This window comes from Filicampus tigris, chromosome 20 (assembly GCF_054856515.1).
Source record: "Filicampus tigris isolate MCC_2025a chromosome 20, RoL_Ftig_1.0, whole genome shotgun sequence".
Classification (NCBI taxonomy): domain Eukaryota; kingdom Metazoa; phylum Chordata; class Actinopteri; order Syngnathiformes; family Syngnathidae; genus Filicampus; species Filicampus tigris.
Genome location: NC_141236.1, coordinates 8,375,601 through 8,398,347, shown reverse-complemented (window position 1 = coordinate 8,398,347; position 22,747 = coordinate 8,375,601). Strand labels below are relative to the sequence as shown.

The following is a 22,747-nucleotide window of genomic DNA, read 5'->3' as shown; positions in this document are numbered from 1 at the left end:
CTCAAGCGTCATCGCGTTCTGCCAACTCCTCAGCGATGACATGCATCCCATCGGCACGTTTTTCAATCGAAGCGGACGCGCAGGAAGCCAGCGAGAGGAAGAGTTTATATATAGTAGCTTCGTACATGCTTTTAGGCGAATCTATCCGGATCGCAATGTCACTTGATGCGTTTTTATCGGCAGGGACAGCTGAAGTGAACAGACGAGCGAAGGCGATATTAACAGTTAACGCAATTACAGTCCTATTTGCTCGATGAGGGACCGCCAATTTGGCAGCAATTTTAGCAGGTTGGCGGCTGCTAAGTGGTGATAATGAGCGCCTTAATGTTTTCACATAGAGCCCAGCGCCCCGCTGCGGTTTTAGCCCATGACAGTTTGATCATCCCACCGCCCCCACCCCTCCAACCCCCCCGGCCAATTGTCCAGCAGGAAAATTGTTAGCCCAGCACTTTTTGTGATCATTTACATGAGATGCTATTATGCTGCCAGTGGAGACAAGAGTAGGTGGAGCAGGAGGCAGCACCACTATTTGACAGTCCCGCGTGCATTCAACGCAAGAGACTACAACAATTTAGAATTGCGTCGAGGATTTTGGTGCTTTCGGGTAAGGGTTTTTTTTTTCCCCCTCCTACTTTGTAATGTTGTCAAAATTGTTTTCCAATTGTGTATTTCATATTCTTAGAATGCAATATTTTGTATTCTTATTCACGCAATATATTTTTTTTTTTTTAATCTAATACAGTGGTGCCTTGAGATATGAGTTCAATTGTTCCGTTGCCGTGCTTGTAACTCAAACACTAGTATCTCAAATAATCTCTCCCCATTGGGAATTCAATTAATGCTTGTAAGCATTGTCATAACATCTCTCTACATGAGCTACTGTACTGTTGGTGAACCGCCACATGGATGCTATCTGTTAGCCCGTCTATGGCGTTTCCCCATCTGTTGTGTGTTAGCATTAAGCTAGCGGACTTAAAGGCAAAGTTATGTGGTCGTTTTAAATACACAATGCGTTGTGATCTTTGTTTTACGTTTAGTGTGACAGTACACTTGAACTGAAGCATCGCACCGCTTTATCGGCTAAACGACTTCTTGTTGCGAAGTGAGCTGTGTTGCGTGCACTGCCAGCATACAGTGCTTGCATCTTAAATTTTTTGCTCACAAGACAAAGCAAAAAAAAATAAATAAAATTGGCGTCACTTCAGCTACCATCTCATAAAACCCGTAAGATGGGTCACTTGTGTGTCGCGGTTGTATTTTGTTTTTTAGTTCACTCTCACTACCGCAATTTTATTGCTGTCTGATAACGACAGATTTTTGTAGCCACAAACTTTTCAGAGCATACTTCAAAATCACCCTTTCCAGTCTGCTGCTGACATCCTCTCCAGGTCGTGCACCACAATGTGCTGTTACTTCTTCTCCACGGTGACAAAAGCAATCACTTTTACCTCACACCTCCTCAAAGTCCAAATAAAGCCATACAGGTCAAAATCTAACAGTGTGACAAGCATCATTTCGATAGAGAACATGAGTGTGCGACATGCATTGACAATGACAGAACACTCCAAACATCGGTCAAATCCTCTGTGTGTGCATGTGCGTGGAGTGATTACACAAACAGGCCCTTTGTGCTCTGCGGCCTTGACATGTACGTAGAAAAGACAAAAAAAAAAGAAAAGGTGAACAAGTTGTTTTTGACCTCACACATGGAAAATAAATACACCTCCTCTCCTGAGGGGAACGAGTGTGATTATTTATGTGAAAAATAAATAGTGAAACCTTATCTGCGCGAAAGGTCACAGAATGCTGACTCCAGTACATTTCACCACCAGGGAGGTTCACGTGTAATGAAACAGGTTTGTAGCAGAAGGATTTTAGAAAAAAAAAAATATAGAGAATGGACTCAATACTTTTATTACCAGGTCTTTCTTTGACGTGGATGGAACTTAAATACATCTATGTGGGAATTTGCAGGCAGATTTGGGTTTTAATTTGGCTTCAAAAGAGTCAAAAACGTATATCACTTCTTTATTGAATCAGTATTGGATATTTTTCTGGATAGATTAGTAACAATGAAGTAACTGGTTTGATGGCAACTATAGAAACAAGAGATAAGCAATACTGCCCCCTAACGGTGAGATTCTGACAAGCACCAAATTTGACATTTGGGTTATTTCATTCATCTTGCAGAACAGTGCAACAAATACAACTTTTCTACATATAAATAAAACGTAAAATAAACAGTCAAGTTGTACTGAACACTTTGTGAGTAATCTTTGGACATACTATTATGCTGAAATCTTTTTATATTTGAACACAAAAGCATCCCAGAATACCTTACCTTTAGACAGTCACGTCGAGAACAGTGGTTCAAACCAAGTAAACAAATAAAATATTTTTATTGCATATCAGTGGTGGTCCACAAAATGACAATACAAACAAATTGCATTAAAATATTATGTCTTAAACAAGTGAAAAATCTAATAAATTATAATGTCACGAATCCTACTTTGCGCGGTAAGAAAATAAAGATCCTCTTAAATGGTCAATTAATCAATTTCAGAGTGCAACCTTGTAGTATCAGCAGCTTGTCTTTTGTCAGTCAACTCACCTTGTAACCTTGTGAGGTGGTTCTCCTTTTTTGGGTTCATTTTGGAACAAGTGCTGCACAACCAGGCCTAAGTTGCAGCTTGAATAAAATACGAGCATTTTTGTGGATTCTAAGCACTCATGTCAATGTGGATTTTTTTTTCAGCCCCTCATGTTTTTCACTTCACCAAAACAACTCAAAACAGTATTTTGCGTCATTTAAAACTAAGCCATTGCTGTTCCATTTGGCACTACCTTTGTACCTCAACATCTCAACCTATTTTGGACACTTTGCACCTGCTGCTGTGTGACATGGACAAATCCAATGTATATCCCCATGTGGGTAATATTATATCATGATACTGATAGAGTATTTTTAATGGCAATTTTCTTTCTTTCTTCGTTGATTTATACAACACATTTTATAGCGGGAAAACAATAAAATCCAGGTTAATGCTCCCCCTATTTCTAAAATATTTTTTCCTAAACCTAGTTAGTGTGCTGTACGTTCTTTTTGTAATTATAAAACTACTTTTTATTTGTTTACATTGCTTTTAAATGGCTTGAAATTCTTTTGTCTGTTTTTAAATTTCGTTACTTTGCATTCGAGCCATAGACAAAATTGTTTGTTCGCCAAGGACGTTTGCGTATACATTAAGACAAAATAAAAGACTCTGTAAATGTCAAGCCGCTGTAAATGTACGACATTGTTCAAATTGTTGAGACACACAAACACAGCGTCCTTGCTAGACACTTCTTTAAAAGTTAGTGCGTACACTGTGATAATTTGTTCTTTTACCTTCGTTTGTGCAGCCGAGGTACACTTTGGTGGCTGCCAGGTTGTGGTGGTGAATCCGTGGAGGCAGGCAAATACATTTCGGGGTTTGCTTTAAGTAGAAGAAAACAGGCAAAACTCATGATAATCGCACTGCCCTTAGATAAAGCATAAAATGTGTTGCAATCCTTACACCGTTCACCTGATTTGGATGTTAATACCCTCAAGTTAAATCGCAAGTCTGCACTCAAATCTTGAAAAATCTTGATTGTGTCATTTCAAATTCACTGTGGTGTTGCACAGAGCTGGAATGCAATTTTCTGCATGTCTCAATGTCCAAATATTTATGGACATTAACTGGGACAGCAATTGACCAGTTAACTGACTAATAAAGCATATTTACTTCTATTTCGCAGTATTCGTTAGACAGTTAAGTCACACTTTAATTTTACATCGGCGACGCTAATCTATTATTTGGGCAACCTTAACTCACCTTAACTCCTCAAAAAAAAGGAAGTAGTTGGTCAGCAGCATCAATTAGAATATTGGCATTAGCCGGGAGACGATTTGAAAGCCATTTCTGACATTTGTGAGGACCCCATAAGCTGCCCACTGTGCCCGTTTTAATTTTTATTAACCTCCTTAAACATAGCCCGCCTAATGATTCCGATGTAAACTGTCATTACGTACTTGATCCTCTTTAAAATAAAAGAATAGAAATATAGATCCGCCAGCAACAGGCGGCCAAGTGAATTTTGCCATTTGACCGAGCGATTCAAGCGATTTATTTATTTACTTATTTATTTTGGGGGGAGCGGTTCTAATTTGTTGTGTCATTTTGGCCACTTTACTAACCTTATATCCACAAATGGGAGCAAATGAAAGAATGATTTGTCTACTGCATCTACTGTAATTTGTGCAGACTTTGCCTCTAATTAAAAAAAAACTGTACAGTAAAATCAGTCCAAACTTCGCATGCTGATAGTATGGGCCACCAGGAAGAAGAATCTATTGGAATGATTTTCTACTTATAGGAGGAATGTTTTTTTTATGGCACTTCGAACGTGAAGGCAATGATGCATTGTGCGTATTTTGTGCACAGTTGCGACATGCGGAAAAGCATTCACCGTAAGGTTTAGAATATGCGCGCACTCAAAAACGTAGGAGCGTTTTGACCACGGAAAAACGAGAGCGTGATAGCTTGACCGCATATATGCTTTGGGGGGTTGTACATGATCTCTGTCCAAACAGACAATAACAGGCTATTTTCTACATTATAAATCGAGTTCCGCCTTCTTTTTATTTTATCTATCATCTGTGCTGCATTCGTGAATCCTGACGTCAATGACAATACACGGATGCCTACAATGCGCGTTCATGATCTCCGAGCGTATTTTGGAGGAATTCTTTTTCAAGCCCCGTTGCGCCAACTGTTATCGATCCCAACTGTGTCAGAATGTATTGTTTGTAAAGCTATTAAGCTTCTAGCAGAGTGTATACTTAACAGCACTTCAGGTCATATCGCTTTCATTTCGCTCCAGAACCCCTTCATAATACCAAACACTCACTTTGAGCAGTTAAAAACAACATGTCTGCTAAATATACGTATATCTATTTACACCGTACATCTATATATCTACACTTGCCATTTGTGTTCACCTCATTTGCTTTTTTAAACCATTGCAGCTGTATTAATGCAAGTGTATTTCAATTTTACTTTGTATTGTTATCCACAATTTTTCAACATAGGACACAGGTGCGTCCCTCATTTACATTGGAATTGTGTGCTATTCCAGCCACAGTGGCAACTGTATGCTCAACATAGCAATTTACATAAAATGACAACAAAAAAAGTCCGTCATACCCCCTCAAACTGAGCCGAACCATATTAGATCGAATCGAAGTCCCACTCGTTTGAAATGAATCATATCGTTCCGCTTTCAAATGTAACGGCCCCTTGAATCGTTTTGCACCCCACATATCAAAATCCAGATCAAATAGTCTTTGTGGAGTGATGCACACTCCTAGTGCATTGCTTCCCTGCCTTGCACGTATTCCCATTCCCAGCTCGAAGGTTATCTTTGCACTCCTTTAGCACGTATTCGCCCTTTAAATGTCATCATCCAGCTAGTTCCTAGTTACCATACAGCAATGCTAATCAGGACACTTCTGACACTCTTCCCATGCACCATTAACGCGCGTCACATCCACTTTGGTGTTGTCTCCGAAGGAGGCCGATGTGCTTGAGTGGTTATGCGGATATCTTCTTGCACAACTGTGTTCATCTCCAGTCGAGTTCCTCATGTTGAAGTGTTGAAGCACAAACCACATACATAACAGTGCTACTCTTCACGCATGATCTAAGTAGAAGGTACAAGGGAATACGGAATCTTTTTTTTTTTTTTTCCCATTTCAACAAGAGGCACAAGGCAGTAATTACAAAGAGACATGTGATGATTTTATTTGCTTGGCTTTCAGGATGACACTCGACCAAGCTGTTGCTGCAACGAGTAGGGCAATTTAGTGGTGCTTAATAGCACTTCAGTAGGCCACACACAGTACAATACATATCTACACACATTGCAATTTATAAAAATAACACAATATGCTTTTTTTTTTTATGAATAGATTAAAAACAATCGAGACAAAGTTGAGGTTGGCATGTTGGCTCGTCACCGGTCACGCGCTCCAGTTTCTGATGTGAACCCTTTCCAAAATTAATTGCCCACCCCAATTGACCTGGTGAGGTGTGACCTTTGTTGAGAAAAGTGGAGGTCAGACGAATTTTGGAACGACACCATTACGTGCGATTGTACTTTCACCGCGTGTTCACACCTTTTGAGTTTCGTCTTTCACGGTAGCTTTTAGGCGCATTTCTATTGACGTCCTCATCTGAAAAGACATTACACGCTCTGCTGCTGTTGTGGAGATTGTGATGATCAGCATGCCGACTCCATCGTGGGGGCAAGGACCAGCCATTGTTTGCAATTAACTCAAAAACAACTCTCCGTTCAAGTGAGTTACGCATTGGCGTCTGTGCTGCGTCGTGTCTGTCAGGCTTTTGATCGTGTTTCCGCGATTAGACGGGGTACCTTTATCAGCATTAAATAACGGAAAATCAAATCATGGAAAAGTTGCAGTGATTGGATGAAATAAAAACGTCCAACACACTGTTCATGTGAGTACACAAGAAACATAGTTTGCTTGTTTACCGCTTTAGTCAGTCAGCATGTGGCACAATGTCCATGTATGTGTTTTCTGACACGACCGGCGGTGTCACAGCTTAGCAAAAGGACAGTCAAATGTCTTTTCAAGTACTCAACTGAGTGCACACTGAGTCACTGATGCTCCGCGGTAGTACGAATGCAAATGTGAAAGGTCATATGTACCTTGGGAACGGGATTGACTTTTGACCAGTCCATGGTGTACTGTATGATGTGCTACGTACATCTTTTTGATTGGGACCAAGCCATCATGCAAATACCGAAAACTCTAATAAGTGAACTTTGAAAATGTAGCCCCTGGAGCCAATTAAGGTTGCAACAGGAAATGCGCTGGGTAAATGCGGAGGTCAGCACATCAGTATTTTGATCAGCTGGAGCGTTTTGAAATGGTCGGCATTTGGAAAAGGTTGTCACGGCACCAAAAGAGCTTTAGATTAAGATTGTGCCGTATGTCATACCAGCTTTTGTTGCGTTACGACCCCATTACTTCTAATACCTCCACCCCCATTGGCAAGACGAAAGAAATGGTTGCTATGGTGATAGCAATAAAAGGAGTTTTACAAAAAAAAAAAAAAAACACTAGTCTCATGTCTGGCTGCATGTGATGTTAAAACCCAAAAGTCGGTAGAGTGGCCAGAAAAATGTGCTCAAATAAGAATCGTGTCACTTTACATTAATATGATTCAAGTATAATTCAAGACTTAAGCTCTTCCAGACTCCAGGGTCTATTCTAAGTACAGTGCCTGGCGACAGCTGACTCGCACGGGAAACAGCTGGCCCATAAGGCTCATTTAGCCCACCGACACTCAGCGACTGTACAGCGGCCGTAATGTGTCAACGGCAGATGGTCAACCAATTATAATCATATTAATTAACATGGAGTAACTTTGACAATTTTGCTCATGGGTGGCGCTTCCTTGGAGAATGTGTGGTCATGTGACTGCCTGGTTCCGTTTGATTGGTCGAATGGAATTCAACGCCATTAGTTGGGTTGGTGGAAGCGCACACAAGTTTCTCTGGCGCACCAAAACAGCGCACGCAATGATAAACGCCGACACAGCAGAATAGAAATGGCGATTCTCCTGAACAAAAACAATCGCGTAAAACTATGCTGCATTAGGAGTACAGACAAGTAAAATAAAATGTAAAAAGTTACTTGAACAAATCAGAAAAAGTGTCAAACAGAATAAACGTAGCTCATTATTATCCACCTCTGCGCTCTTCAATTACAAATCAGGGGTGAATGAATACATTTCCCTATTTGTCTATTATCAGTGGCTATTTATTGCAGAGCGGCACGCCAGCTCAATCCTCAAAGGTAATTTATCATATTATTGATTCATCGTGAATGGACGGGCATACCAAGTAGGCGAGTGAAGTGGGATGTTACAAACCAATCAAAACAAGTGCATCTAGACAAGTGGCATTAGAACAAAAACATGGGCTCAAGTGGAGCATGAGCGCAAAGTCCATCTGGTTGATCCATTGTGGATTGCTCTTGACCTGTGCCATGTTTTCTGCTTTGTGTAATGAGGTACGGTTTGGCTTAAGAGTTAGGGAATAGGGTACGGGTAAGAGTTAGGGTTAGTATCGGAGTTACGGCTGAGGAATATGGTTTAGGGTTAGGAAATAGGATTTGGGTTTTATGTTAGGGTTTGGGACCGTCAGTGGAAAGGAAAGATTGAACTGAAGTTAAATCTGCCCCCTCGGGGTATTAATTTAAGATTCAAATCGGTTCAATGTGGTCCTAGATTATCTCTTATCTTCCTTGCTGCAGCTTTACTTAAACTAGCGCTAGCTAAATCTGTCAAAACGTTTTAAGTAAAGTAAAGTGGTTTTAGTCTATGACTAGATTTCAGCCCTGTATGAGCAACTGGTCCATTGTTTTGCACAAACACGTCCACGTCCAATGACTGAGTTGGCAAGTATAAGATGTGTGGGCGGGGTCTCCCGTTACACATATTTTGAGCACATTTTTCCATAATCTTCACATTGAGTATTACATTAAACGTCAATGCTGCCTCAAAACTGAAACATAGGCATTCGGTGCTCGTCATTGTTTAAATAATACAGGTAATATAACAGCTGTTCCAATACTTTTGGAGGGCAGCGTAGTTGTTTTGTTGTTGTTTGGCCGAACGTCGACTCGAAAAAACATGTGATTTGGCAACTTTCCCGTGAACCAAATCGTGCAAACCACTACCAGCGCGTACCGATGGATGTGAGGGTCTCTCATTAACTAACACGCCCATGCTTACTGACTTGGAGGCGTTAAAAAAAAAAACAACAAAAACAATCACAACAAAAGGGTTTCCAGAAGAAACGCAAATAAGTCATGTCAAACCTGCCGGCGTTTGCGGGCCATGCACTCTGTATCTGCAGAGGAACAGCTCGGCTCATTAGTTAATTTCAGTGGGGTCAAAAAGGGACCCTGAGGGACTTTGTAGTTCCATTGATTTAGCAAGTCTTGGTCATCCTCAAGGGGTTGGTCCAAATGCCACCAATGGAATTAGCGTGGTACTGTTAAATCTGCGAGAAGTCAGTGTAAAGTGAGTGCCGTGGAAGGTGGAAGAATGCTATACAAGTAAAAGACCAAAGATGAAAATAGATATTTAGAAAAGTACAAGCTCAGCTTTTTGCACATTCGATATAAATAGCAACAAAACCAACCAGTATGAAAATGTCAATTTGTCTTATTATGGGCGTGCTCTGACTTCAATATTTTTTTATATATGACTTACTGTAATACAAGAATAAACACGATGTCACCATGTCATTTTGTGGGGAGTAGTTCATGCTTAGATCCCACATGTGACACCAATTATCATTTTCCATTTTAGTTGTTCCTATCTCGCTGCGCTGTGTGAATGGTATTGCTACGCAATGGGAATGAGGGTTAATGGACATGACTTCTTCCAGGGTAGCATCATAGGCAGGTCGATTGGCCGTGTGTTGAGTGAAACTATTCTTTGCTTTTGTCTTGCAATTTCTGCGGGAATACTTTATTACTGGAAATCACAAAGACTTGCTATTTCTGTGGGGCTTGTCAAGCCTTGGATTTACGGTCATAAACTTTTATCCCTTGCAAGAAAAATAACTTGTTCACAGCAGAGCGGATAAGCCCAAGAAAAAGCCAAACAATTCATTATAAAGACCAAACAGCTTTAACTATTGTTCCTTCCATTCCTTGTTTTTCATTTCTTTCTTACCTTCTCCTTTCCTTACCTCCTTGTCCCCCTTTTTTTCCTTCCTTTTTTGCTGCCCCAGCCAAGATTTGAAGAAATGTCAACTTTTGACCTTCGTCAGCAGTCTTTACTGGCGCAGCGGACGTCTTTGCTTTCTTTGCGATGTAATAGCAGAAAGGGATCCACATCGTGTCACTTCACTTGTCTTTGCAAGTGTGTTTATATAGTCTTCTGCGTCGTTTCTGTCTGTCAACATTTTTTGTGTGGCCACCGAAGTGACATCATCGCTCCACGGTTTCCATGGAGATGCGTGCTGCGTTGAGGCTGATGTGAGGAAGGAGGAGTGAGAGCAGCACATATGGATGTGACAGCATCGCGCGGCAGCTTGACGTCCATCTCCTCCTCCTTTTTCCGCTAACATGGATTCTTCTCCAACGCCGCCCATGTATGACCGCTACCGCTCCACGCTGTCGCCCAGTATGGACATCGGCGCCGGCACCTACTTGCTGTTGATTAGTAAGTTCATTTTATACCAGACTTTCTTTTTCGTGGATGACTTTGACACTTGTAAACTGCAAAACATCTTCAGCTCACTCAGACTCAAGCAATCAAATGATGCATTTCTGTTGGGTTTTGCACAAAAGCACTTTGCAGAAAGCATCAGCCAAAGACTCAATACGGGTGCCATTTGAATATTGATGAAGTGTAGTAAAAAGCCCTGAGGTGGGCATAATGAAAGAATATGGCGGCACAAAAAATGTAAACGCCACCTATAAATATCCTATATGAAGTTGGTTAATGATGATGGAGCAGGGGGGGGGGGGGGGGGTGTTTAAAAGGGACTAAAAGGGCAGGGGTCTGGTGGAGATGATACAATGCAATTTGAGGCTTCTGTGACGACATTGTCAATATAAAATGTACGATAAGAGAATAATAGTACAATTCAGTTTGAGACAGGAAGTACTTGTGTGCCTGGTTTAATCTTTTTACTTGTTTATTTCGTTTGTGTCTGCAAAAATGAGCGGAAACTTGACTGTCCACGCAAACAGATGTTGAAGCTGATGTACTAAGCGGACGCATTCGGGAGAACGCCTTTAATCTTGCTGCGCAGTTCATTTAGCACGTTGTGGGGGGAATATATGCAAATAGATTTGAATTACAATTACATTACGCAATCATGTAATATTGTTTTCTTATACTGGAAGATGAATTGAACATTGATTAGATTAAATTGATTTAATCAAATTCAAATAGAATAGCATAGCCTTTATTGTCATTGTGGTGCACCACAAAATTGGAATGCTACTCCTTTGGTGTGATACAAAAACAGGGGAAGTGGACAGTATAGTGAGAGTATGGTGTGAAAATGAAAAAAGACACGACATGCAAAGTGCAGGAAAAGAAATAAAAGTTTAAAAAAACGAATGAAACGAAACACAAAAAGGTGAGACAGTACAGACTAGACTCGAGCACCCGTGAGATACAATGCACTTATGTTGAGGTACTGCACTTGGAAAATGTTTTGGATAGCAAATAAATATGACAGTGTGAAAATATACTGTGCAAATTTAAATCCAAGCAATTCACTTGAGAGTTACAGAGCACTTGAATAATGCAGGAGAGAGTACAGGGGTATGTTTAGTATTTATTGTTTTGGATGTTGATGGCCCTTTGGAACAAAATGTCTCTGAGTCAGTGTGGCTTTTGCATGTTCCGAACTCCCACCATGGCAATTATTTGTTTGAACCTGCAAACAAATGATTGCCAGGGTGGGTGTCCTTGATGATGTTTGTTGCTCTGCTGTGAGTAATTACACGATACAAAAAGCATCCTGCGAACGTCTGGATTGTGTTTGAAGAAAATACAGTTAATCAAATAGTGAACGTTATTGCATTTGATGAATGAATGCATGATTAATATATACACAATAATCGTCCATTATTATAGACAATATATTGGATACGCATCCAAACGAGACTCTCCGCGGATTGATCTTCTTCATCTTTTGACCTCCCTGCCGCATCCCTCGATCGCCTCCGCCTGCCGCCACCGACCCTCTCCCTGTGGATGTTTTGGGGTTGTGCTAGCATGACAACCAAGTGTGAGATTCCCTGTTCCGCTTCCAGTGGATTACAGAGCTGTTCACGACTTCCAAAACCAATTCCCAATCTTCAAAGCCTCTCCATCCAGATTGTGAAGTTAACGACTGGTATTGGGACTTTCCATTCACCCGGCCTTCACTAAACCTGTCACGGTTGAAGCTAATCAGCCGTGTTCACGCCCACAACGGCGCCAACTTGCGCACACACATCTTACCCTGACGTTTTGTGTGCGTCTTAGCCGTGTTCTCCATCGGGGGCAACCTGCTGGTTCTGGTGATGGCCTTCAATCGCTCTTCTCGCATGAAGCCCCCCGAGCTCCTGAGCGTCAACCTGGCGGTGACTGACCTCGGGGCGGCGGTCACCATGTACCCTCTGGCCGTGGCCTCGGCCTGGAGCCACCGCTTCCTAGGGGGGGACGTCGCCTGCCTCTACTACGGCTTGGCCGGCTTCTTCTTCGGCGTGGCCAGCATTATGAACCTCACGCTCTTGGCCCTCGTGCGTTTTGTGGTCTCCCTGGACTTGCAATCGCCCAGTAAGTAGCCAAAGCATTCATGGCCCTCTACATTGCGTATCTTTTTATCAAGTTTTTTTTTTTTTTTTTTTTAACAGTACCAAGGCAAATTCCATTTTAGAATTGCGTGCCTTCACTGTACCTTTTGTGATTAAGGGCAACAAAACATAACATAAGTCGACTCTTAGATTCAATTAAATGTGAACCAACGCACACCTGCCCCAATGGTGCCTCTGATTAACCCCAAATAAAGTTCAGCAGTTCGAGTAGGCTTCTCCTGACAATACCTGTACTTTTTTTGCCATCTACCATCATTCTCTTCTTTTTTTCTAAGGCCCAAGATCCAGGTGAAGAAAAAAGCTTCAAACATGATGCTGCCAGCACCATGCTTCCTCACATGCATTTCCGAGCTAATGTATGTTACATATTTTTTCCTTTGGAAGTGAAGACGTCCATCCTGCCATCTTACCCCATTACACAGACACGTGTGGAAAATGGGAGATTGTTGTCACATGTACTAATCAGCCAGTACTTGCCAGAAACTCCTTCACCCCTTTGTCCTGGAAGATGTGACTACAAAAATGTCAGGAAAAACTTTGAAAACATCTGAACTTTATTTGGCGTAAATCAGAGGCACTTTAAATGGTGGCAATGAGTTTGAAAGTAATTGTGAAACACTTGTGCACAGTTGTCTAATTTAGTTACACAAAGTCACATAATGGTGGAATACATTTTCTAACTCATTGCAAGGTCTAATTTTCTATACTGCAAAAAAATGGATATTTAACAATTGTGAGTAACAAGCGTCTTCTTTTGTTTTCCTCATAATTATGTTATACAAAAGTCCATTTGAGAGGAGAGAGAAAGAGAACTGGCGTACCGTCCGTCATACCGAATCTTCTTTCTATATTTACCTACATGTTTTGAGGTAACAAGACGGTATCAATGTTTATGGATGTGATGTTATCCAGAGGACAAGGTGAGCTGGCGTCAAATGAAGCTTCTGTGTTCGTGGACTTGGCTGTACGCACTGCTCTGGGCTCTACTGCCCGTCCTGGGCTGGGGCCGATACGGTCCCGAGCCATTCGGCCTGTCCTGCTCGCTGGCGTGGGGCCGCCTGAGGCGTGAGGACTCCTCCTTCGTGGTGGCCATGTTCTCCTTCAACTTAGCTCTGCCGGCCACCGTCATCGTATGCTGCTACTTCGGTATCGCCATCAAACTCTATGTCGCCTACAGGAAGTCGGTGGGACATGGGCGACGCGTATCCAACGTACTCAAACTGCACCGCAGGCTGCTCACGGTCAGTATTGTCCGGATCGGAGCGCCTGAATAACACTTGGGGCGCTAACGCCCTTGCCCTGTGCTGCAGATGGCGGTGGTGATCAGCGTGAGCTTCATCGTGTGCTGGTCTCCGTACAGCGCGGTGAGCTTGTGGTCCGCCGTGGGGCCCGGCAGCCCGTTACCGCCCCAAGTCAGCCTGCTGCCCTGCATGTTCGCCAAGAGCTCCACGGCCTGCAACCCCGTCATCTACTACATTTTCAGCCAGAGCTTCAAGCGTGAGGTCCAGCGGCTGCTGCGGTGCCGGCCCGGATGTTGTGGAGGCGAGGACGGCGGGGATGCCGGGCGGCAAGGCGGAAGAGGAGGGTCCCAGTTGGGCTCTAAAGAAGCCGTAGCGACCACGCTGGTTTGAAGGGAAACTGAGAACTGGACCAAGGTGGCGCCCGCGGTGGTTTGTGCTCAGAGGAGAGCGGATGTTTTCGGACATCTCCGGTGAGGTTAAAAACATCAACCACTGGAGTGTGAATCTATGTTTTGCCAGGGCCTGTTGTTATTTTTGGTCAAGGCTTCACGATCAAACGCGGCAGAACTGGACAACGGCGCACAAATGACAGTCGACAACTAACCCTTGCAGTCTTGTTGACTCACTGCGATGGAAAAACTGCGACCCCTATTGGAAAACAAAACCACCGATTTTTTTTGTTGTCAACACTGTTGTCTCAAAAGTCCAGTCAAAGTCCAGTAGTCAATTATGTCAGCGTTATTCTTTGCGTACAGCACAGCTGTCCCCAACCGTTTTTGCGCGGCGGACTGGTATCACGTGAAGATGCACCAGCATGGAAACAAATAAAAACAAGTGATTACGACTACAATGCACCATTGCGCTGCATGCAGTTGTCGTAATTTTAGGGAGACTTGCGCATGGCCACTCTTAGCTTGTGTTCCATAGCACAGTGATTCCCAACCAGAGTGCAGTCGTGAGAGATCAACAGGTGTGCCACAGAAAATTACCGAAAAACATTGTTAATTGCAAATATATTTGTTCTCTATCTATGCCAGTGGTATATAGAACAATCAAATGATCTTCCACAAGATAGCATAAAGTACATCTCACCTGTTGCCATTCATAGAAGAGGTCATGGCTTACTGCACTTCCTCAACTATTTAATAAACATTTAATTCAATTACCTTAGTTGAAGTTAAGATGCTTTATGCTAGCTAAGGTGAATAATTTTCATTATCTACACTCTCTCTCTCTCTCTTTTTGCTGCTGACTGAGTTTAGGAGGTTCAGTTTACACAGCTTAGGCTTGTGTAGCTTTTAATTCCCCAAAAATATACACAATATACAAATATGGATGATATCCAATATGCTTGGTAAGGCAAAAGACAAACAAAACGTCATGCTTCTTTCTAATCATTATTATGATCAACACCATTTGATAGTGGATAACATTCCTCTTGAGGAAAAAGGTCTTGAAAATGGCAAGTGGGATACATTTCCTTGCTAATGTAAAGAGCTTAGCTGGCCTTTACATGACCTGTCGGATGTTCTCCAGGCTCTTGTGGATGTTGTCCACCACGTCCATGGCGGCCTGCGGGATTCTGGTGCCCGGCCCGAAGATGGCACTCACGCCGCTCTGGTACAAGAAGTCGTAGTCCTGCGTTTCAACAGGGTGCCGATGTTAATGTTTACTCTCGTTTTATTTATTTATTCATTTTTTCTTTTACAAATAAAAGTTCTTCTGAAATGTGTTGATTGGAAGTGGATTTCTGTCTTAAATGGTAGATTACATTCAATTATCTTGTCATTTAATTTCTTTGAACTTCTATATTATTCCCACTTTTTATTCCAATATTTAAATTTCAACTTCTTTCCTTTAAATGTATATTCTAGTTTGATTACAACTTGAATTAGATATAATTTTATTTCAGCTTAGTTGGAATGAAATGCTCATTGATATTTCATTTCAATTTCAATTTGATACTTTAAATGTTAATATGGCAAAGGCAACTGCATTATTTATTTTAAACAGAATATTTATGTTTTATTTTAGCGCTTAAATTAAAATGTATTTCAACTGTTAAATTTATTATACTTCAATTTATTATTAGAACGAATTGAAATGTTCATTTAATCTTTAAGCTATTCTAGTAGGCTTTTCTTGACATTTCTTTAGCTGTCTAGCAGAAGCCTTAATGGTGGGAAAAGTTGTTGAAATGATTTATCTTGGTCTCATTTCTGTTTTAATATCCCACAAACTGGGCATTAAAACAGGGGGTGTGGAGACTTTTTTATATCAACTGTACATAGCCAAGCTGGCCATTACCTGTGGCGGGATGACGCCCCCGCAGATGACCAGGATGTCGGGTCGCCCCATCTTGCGGAGTTCCTTGACAAGCTCGGGCACTAAAGTTTTGTGACCGGCGGCCAGCGTGCTGACGCCCACACAGTGAACGTCGGCATCCACTGCCTGCTGGGCCACCTCCGCGGGCGTCTGGTGGACAGCGGACACCAACCACCATAAGTACAGAAGTCAGTCACACACCATTTGGTAACTACCTTTGCTTTTTTGTCGGGCCTGACCGATTAATCAGCCGATATTAACTCTTTTCAAATTGGCAAGAATCACCCGATTTTTGGTCGGGGTATTTTTTTGTACATATTAATATCCATTACAACATTACCTGCAAACAAAGATAGTATGTTTGCATGAATCAATACTGGCCCTGCGCTGTCCATCCAGACTTGTTTTGAGGAGGAGAATTGTCCAAACCTGAAAAAGCGGCCCGATGTCCACGTCAAAACCAAGGTCTGCGAACCCGGTTGCGATCACCTTGGCTCCTCGGTCGTGGCCGTCCTGACCCATCTTGGCCACCAGGAGGCGAGGGTTCCGCCCTTCTTGGTTCTTAAATTCGGCCACTCTGCATTGTTGTTATGGGGATCAACATTATTTGTGATGAATGAATCTATGCCTGTGAGTACTTATTATTTTCTTGTATGTGCTCTTGTATGTGTTGCTGCTGTGTGTTAAAGTAGCTACTGCAACATTTATGCTAATTTCAGGAAGTAGCCAAAATTGTTTCTGACTCTTTACGTGCAGTACCTGCTGAGAGCCAAGGCGATTTCTTCATGCTCGCCGTACTCGCTGCGGTACGCGCCGCTCACCATGCGGCTGCTAGCCTTGTGCTCGCCAAACACTTTCTTCATGGCGTCTGTGATCTCTCCAACAGAACATCTGCACTCAGCAAGGAAATAAAAAAACTCAACTCGACATCTTAAACTAAAAATAGGCTGTCCGAGATGACTGAAAGGTTATCATTTTAATATTTAAAACTTCACAATTACATTACATTTGTTTCATTACAAGATTTCAAAATTGTTTTTAAGCTTGTATGATAGTAAAGAATGTTCAGATGTAGAGATGTCTTTTTTTAATATAATATATCATAAGTGTTGTTAGTACAGTAAGTGTTATTACTCTTATTGCATCACAATACAGGACTTCTTTTTTAAATTAAGTTTTGTCAGGGTGGTTAACTTATTTCTAACTCTTGTTACTGAAGACATTTTGCCTCTAGCTATTGTGAAATGCGCTATACAAATAAAATTGTATTGCATTGTATAGTACTGTATAGTGCAAATAGCAAAAGTCTGTGAATAACAGACATTCATTCGATTGCATTGGACATTTAAAAAAAAAAAAGAAAATACAAAAATGATTCGAAAATATTTTTCAAGTACAAACCTGGCACGTGCCGCCTCAACAGCCAAAGCCAGCAGGTTTCCCTCTCGTGTGCGGGCGCACTCCTCGATGGCTGCCAGGCACTTGTTGGCGGCGTCCGTGTCGCGACTCTCCCGCACCTGTCACGAAAATGACACTTATCTCTACATCGTAGAGTATGTATAATCTGTGTATTTGATTCATTATTATAATTACAATATTGTTTGAGTAATATTTTTAAGCTTATTTTTATGCTGTTATGAAAGTGAACAATGTCAAAATGGATAATGGTTACAAACGACATTGTATGTTATTTTAACCTTGCCTTTATTGTTTTGATCATGTGTATTTTTTTTTTTTTATCATTATTATTATTTCATCAATTCGAAGAAGTTTTTTTTAAATGTATTTAACCCCTAAAAAATAACATTTTTGTGCTCCTTGAAAAGCCCTAAAGTGTTTTTTTTTTTTTTTCAAAGTAGCATTAAAAGTGCGCTTGGCATTTTTCTTACCTTCTTCAACTTTTCAATCTGTTTCTGTCGCACCAGTGTGTTGTCGATGGCCAGCACCTCCACCGTCTCCTCCTTCTCCAGGCGGTACTTGTTCACACCGACAATTACTTCCGACCCTGGAGAAGAACGTGGGAGGCGTTTCCAAAGGTCATCGGTTCGAAACACGGAGGCTCGACTGTCGCAACGCATGGAAACATTGATTATGCAAGCGTTGGCGTACGTGAATCGATGCGGGCCTGTCTGCGCGCCGCACATTCCTCGATGCGGAGCTTTGGGATGCCCTCGGCCACCGCCCGAGCCATGCCGCCCATCTCCTCGATCTCCTGAATGAACTGAAAGGAAAAGGAGAACAATGTCTTATTTATATTGAGAGAATACACTTAAAGCCGCGTAGGTATACCAATAATGATCTAATTATAGAGTTTGAAGAGGATGATGATGATGATCCGTCTGTACAGCCTCTGTTTCTCACGCACCTTCAAGGCCGTGTTGTAGAGATCATCGGTGAGGGACTCCATCATGTGCGAGCCCCCCCACGGGTCGGCCACTTTGGGGATGCCCGACTCCTCCTGAATGATGATCTGCGTGTTGCGGGCGATGCGGGCGCTCTTCACGGTGGGCAGACCCAGGGCCTCGTCGAACGAGTTGGTGTGCAGCGACTGCGTCCCTCCGAACACGGCCGCCATGGCCTCGATGACCGTGCGGATCACGTTGTTGTACGGGTCCTGGGGATGGGAATGGGAATTTAACTTCCAATGGATATTTAGGGGAGACTTTCGCAAAATAAAATTGACCAGACACTTTTCAATCCTGATGGTGAATGATGGAGAGCGACTTACTTGCTCCGTGAGAGACCAACCGGAGGTTTGGCAGTGAGTGCGTAGGAGGAGGGACTTGGCGTTTTGTGGCTGGAACTTTTCTCGCAGTAACGTGGACCACAGCTTCCTGCCCGCCCGCAGCTTGGCGATCTCCATGTAGAAGTTCATGCCGATGCCCCAGAAGAACGACAGTCTGAGTACGTACACACGCACATACATTAGTGTGTGTGTGTGGGTGTGTGTGTGTGTGTGTGTGTGTGTGTATATGTATGTATACATATATATATATATAGTATATTTGCACTACACTTTGAATTAAGTTGTAATTCTATTTGAGTTTAAATGACAATGATGAATTAACATTTTAAATGTTATTAAACATTTACATTACAAGTAAAATAAAATTACATGTAAAGTTAAGATCAATTAACGTTTTAACTTAACTTATAAATGAATTACAATTCAACTTAAAAACAAATAGTTGAAGTTGAATAGTTGAATACATCCAAAATATGAAGTTTAAAGTTGAAATAAAATAAAAACATTTTTTACAAATTTGATTTAAATGTATTATTTTTTAATATTTATTTAGGACCTTCTAAAAATGAAATAGCCCCTGATAGGAAAGAGGTTCCACTGTCCCTGTAGCAAATGTTTTCAAAAAGATAAAAAGTCAAAGTCTTTCAAGTAAAGTCTAGTGAGAACAAGTTGTCTATTGTTAGACATTGCGAATGGCATGTCTGGCTCGGGTCGCCTGTTGAAAGGAGATAATGGGTTTTGTGAGAAAGCTTTTCACTGGATGTGACATCTGTGAAAAGATTGCGTCTGCCGCAGCCTCAGGAGGGCTTAGCCCTCATGTCGATGTACCGTTATTGCAGTTGTTGAATGGTGGCGCCAAATGGCCACAAGAGCACTTTGAAATGAAAGCAATTTCATTTTTTGTTTGGAGTCTGACCTCTGCACTGGAACGTACCATTAGAGCTGGGGGGTGGGGGCGGGTGTGGGGAGGACAAGGGCCGAACTACGGTGAATGTAAAATGAATTCCAAACCCGAAAAATTGGGGAGGACCATCATTTTACCTGGGTGCAAACTCGTCGATGGTCAAGCCGGCTTTGAGCCCCGTGCGACAGTACTCCAGCCCGTTGGCGATGGTGTAGGCCACCTCCAAGATGGCGTCGGCCCCCGCCTCCTGAAGATGGTAGCCGCTGATGGAGATGGAGTTGAACTTGGGCATGTGCTAGGAAAATGATAAACCGTTAGCATAGAAAGCAGCCGGGTTACAAAATATGACTTTTGAATTGCAGAGTGGTATATTGCAGTTCAACGTTCACGTCCATCGTAGTTCTTAAGAATACTGTAAACCCACCACCATCGCAGGTTTCAGGTTTGCGGTGCTGCTATTTCTCCGTTTTTTTTTTGTATAGCTAATACCTATTTTGGTGTTAACACGTGTTTATATTAGGTCTAATTACACTGTCAAATATATTGGCACACTAATTTACTTTGAGGCGGTGTACATTTGAAAGAAGAAAAACAAAACAAAATGATGTAACGTCACTGCTGTAATCCTGATTTTTAGGCCTACAGAAAGTGACGGCTGTAATTTACAAAACGGATTTATTTGTGAACAAAAATGGATCGGTACACTGTACAATATTTTTGTGTTAACCATTGCTCTTGCTCTCTTTGCATATATTATGCATGTAAATGTATTTGTCATATTTTAAAAGTGTGCTTAAAGACCTTTGAAAAAATTAAATGGGTTTGGTTTAAACTCACTTATTCCCACACTCTTAACAGCCACTGCGTTATATGGGCTCTCAATATCACAGATTTTTCTTTTGCAGGTGGGTGTGAAACGCATTCCCTGCGATACACAAGGGTTGACAGTACTTACCTGGGAGGTGTATGCGAAGATGTCGGCGATGGCATGCATGGAAGGTTCCGGTGGGAAAATGTAGGTATTCCGCACCATGAACTCCTTCAAAATGTCGTTCTGTATGGTTCCGGTGAGCTTGGCCTTGGGGACGCCCTGCTCCTCGCCCGTCACGATGAACATGGCAAGCACTGGGATGACGGCTCCGTTCATGGTCATGGACACGGACATCTTCTCCAGCGGGATGCCGTCGAAGAGCATCTTCATGTCCTCCACCGTGTCGATGGCCACGCCCGCCATGCCCACGTCGCCGTGCACCCGCGGGTTGTCCGAGTCGTAGCCGCGGTGCGTGGGGAGATCAAAGGCCACCGACAGGCCCTGCTGCCCGGCTGAGATTCACAAGGGAAAACATGAAAATGGACATGACGGATTTGGTCACAAAATGGCAGCAAATGATCATAAAATAAGGTCAAGTATTGAAAATGTACAGATTTTTTTTCTACATAAATAATTACTCGCATCCTTGAATATTTATATTTTGTTGCTGATAAACTTCTGCTCCACACTTCAACCCATATAAATGGTAATATTGTGAAAATTAGTGTGATGAATATTTACTTTGCAAGTCAATTTACAGTGTCGCAAGTCTGGAACCCTGTGCTAGATAAAAAACAAGGGCAGATTCAGAATGAAAAGAATAATTTAAACCATTGTTTTAGGAATGTGACTTTTGATTTGGATATTTTCGGTAATTTTTTTATTTTATTTTTTTACTTCAAAGTAAAACTCCCACTTCCCACAAGTCTGCCCTACCTTTGATGTTATCCTTATAAAACTTATTGCTCTCCTCCACAGTGCTGAATCCCGCATACTGCCTGATGGTCCAGGGTCTGCTTGTGTACATGGTGGGATAGGGACCCCTAGTGTAGGGAAATACCCCTGGTAATTCGTCCACACTCGCATCCGAGTCGGCCTTGGTGTACACCGGCTTGATGTCGATGCCCTCTGGCGTGTGCCATATCAGGTCCTCTGGGTTCTTTCCCTTCAGCTGCTTCTTGGCCAGGGCGGTCCACTGGGGGTGAAGCTCCACCTGGTCTTGACGTGGGGCCGAGGTGTGGATCCCGCAGGTGTGGAGGGGCACCCTGGCCAAGAGCCGGGCGGTGGCGCACGCTCTTTGTGCCGTCAGCATGGTTCCCCCAGGCTCACACGTGCATGGATGACCTGACCAGGTAAAGCAAACTTGAAACAATAGCATTTTTTTTTTTTTTTTTTTTTTAATAGTGCAGCCCTTTTCTGTCAACAACAGAAAAGTAATCGACTACCACTTTAGAAGTTGTGTTTTTCAATTTCCTTAAAAAATAATAATAATGGTGTCATATGGTCGTATTTGTGATAGCTAACTATATTAGTTTTTGTACATGTAGTTGTCATATTCAAGTTTGTCGTTTGAACACGTAGGCATGTGTAGTTATGTTTATAAATGGCCTGTTTTTGACCATTATATTTTCTTTATAGTTCTTAACTTCTATAAACAATGCGACAAAGCAGTTCCCAAGGTGCCAATAGTTGAGAAGTACTCAATATCATATAATAGTTTATAAACGCCATTTTAGCATCTTGAGCTAAAAGCTAGTCAAAAACGTTACACTACATCATAGAGACCATAATAAAGCCAAATGATAATCAACACGTTAGCCGGGATATGAAAGAAATCATGTCCATTCATGACAAATTGAGACGATGTTAAGATTAAGTGGGTAAAAAAGAAAAAGAAAAAAAGTTAAGCTAAGTGTAGCAGCTACGTAGCCCCTCATAGCTAACGGTGGCGAACTAATATTTTTGAAGTTTCGTAGACGAAATTGAGCATTTATTTGTGGCCATATTATCGCAAGACTGTCTTTTACATTTTAATATTTTGCTGACCTTGTTTACTCTTCTTGTGGTCTTTAAAGGTTGACAAAAGGCGTGCGTGCGTCCATCCAATGGATTCTCATGACATTAGCCGTCAGCCAATTGGAAGAGACGGGGAGTCTATGAACTCTGAACCACAAAACCAGAAGTAGTAAGAAGCGTCCTCTCTGGCGGCCATATTGGTGGGGTATAATAAGACAAATGAGTGGAAAATCAGAACATTTGATATACAATTTTAGAC

General features: G+C 42.0%; 2 protein-coding genes across 2 annotated transcripts; one reads left to right on the top strand and one right to left on the bottom strand.

The window, feature by feature from the left end:
* Positions 1 to 553: 553 nt before the first annotated feature.
* On the top strand, positions 554 to 14,714 carry opn8b (opsin 8, group member b). The gene is made up of 5 exons (XM_086019899.1): positions 554 to 604; positions 10,050 to 10,289; positions 12,114 to 12,407; positions 13,358 to 13,686; positions 13,756 to 14,714. Exons 2-5 carry the CDS (start codon positions 10,193 to 10,195, stop codon positions 14,074 to 14,076), a joined length of 1,041 nt encoding a protein of 346 aa, XP_085876025.1. The 5' UTR covers positions 554 to 604; positions 10,050 to 10,192; the 3' UTR covers positions 14,077 to 14,714.
* Positions 11,025 to 22,623, bottom strand: mmut (methylmalonyl CoA mutase). Its single transcript, XM_086019895.1, has 13 exons — positions 22,519 to 22,623; positions 21,409 to 21,816; positions 20,617 to 20,984; positions 19,799 to 19,956; positions 18,740 to 18,911; positions 18,377 to 18,625; positions 18,121 to 18,232; positions 17,901 to 18,016; positions 17,413 to 17,528; positions 16,771 to 16,902; positions 16,441 to 16,588; positions 15,994 to 16,161; positions 11,025 to 15,324 (listed from the first exon to the last, which is right to left on the bottom strand). Exons 2-13 carry the CDS (start codon positions 21,782 to 21,784, stop codon positions 15,196 to 15,198), a joined length of 2,244 nt encoding a protein of 747 aa, XP_085876021.1. The 5' UTR covers positions 21,785 to 21,816; positions 22,519 to 22,623; the 3' UTR covers positions 11,025 to 15,195.
* Positions 22,624 to 22,747: the final 124 nt, after the last annotated feature.

Excerpts from the sequence above, each read along its gene's own strand:
- opn8b (XM_086019899.1), top strand. The coding sequence starts at position 10,193 with ATGGATTCTTCTCCAACGCCGCCCATGTATGACCGCTACCGCTCCACG. Across the intron at positions 10,290-12,113 it reads CACCTACTTGCTGTTGATTA|CCGTGTTCTCCATCGGGGGC; the intron begins GTAAGTTCATTT and ends TGTGCGTCTTAG. Across the intron at positions 12,408-13,357 it reads CCTGGACTTGCAATCGCCCA|AGGACAAGGTGAGCTGGCGT; the intron begins GTAAGTAGCCAA and ends GATGTTATCCAG.
- mmut (XM_086019895.1), bottom strand. The coding sequence starts at position 21,784 with ATGCTGACGGCACAAAGAGCGTGCGCCACCGCCCGGCTCTTGGCCAGG. Across the intron at positions 16,903-17,412 it reads GTTGAGGCGGCACGTGCCAG|ATGTTCTGTTGGAGAGATCA; the intron begins GTTTGTACTTGA and ends TGCTGAGTGCAG. Across the intron at positions 16,589-16,770 it reads ATCGCCTTGGCTCTCAGCAG|AGTGGCCGAATTTAAGAACC; the intron begins GTACTGCACGTA and ends ACAACAATGCAG.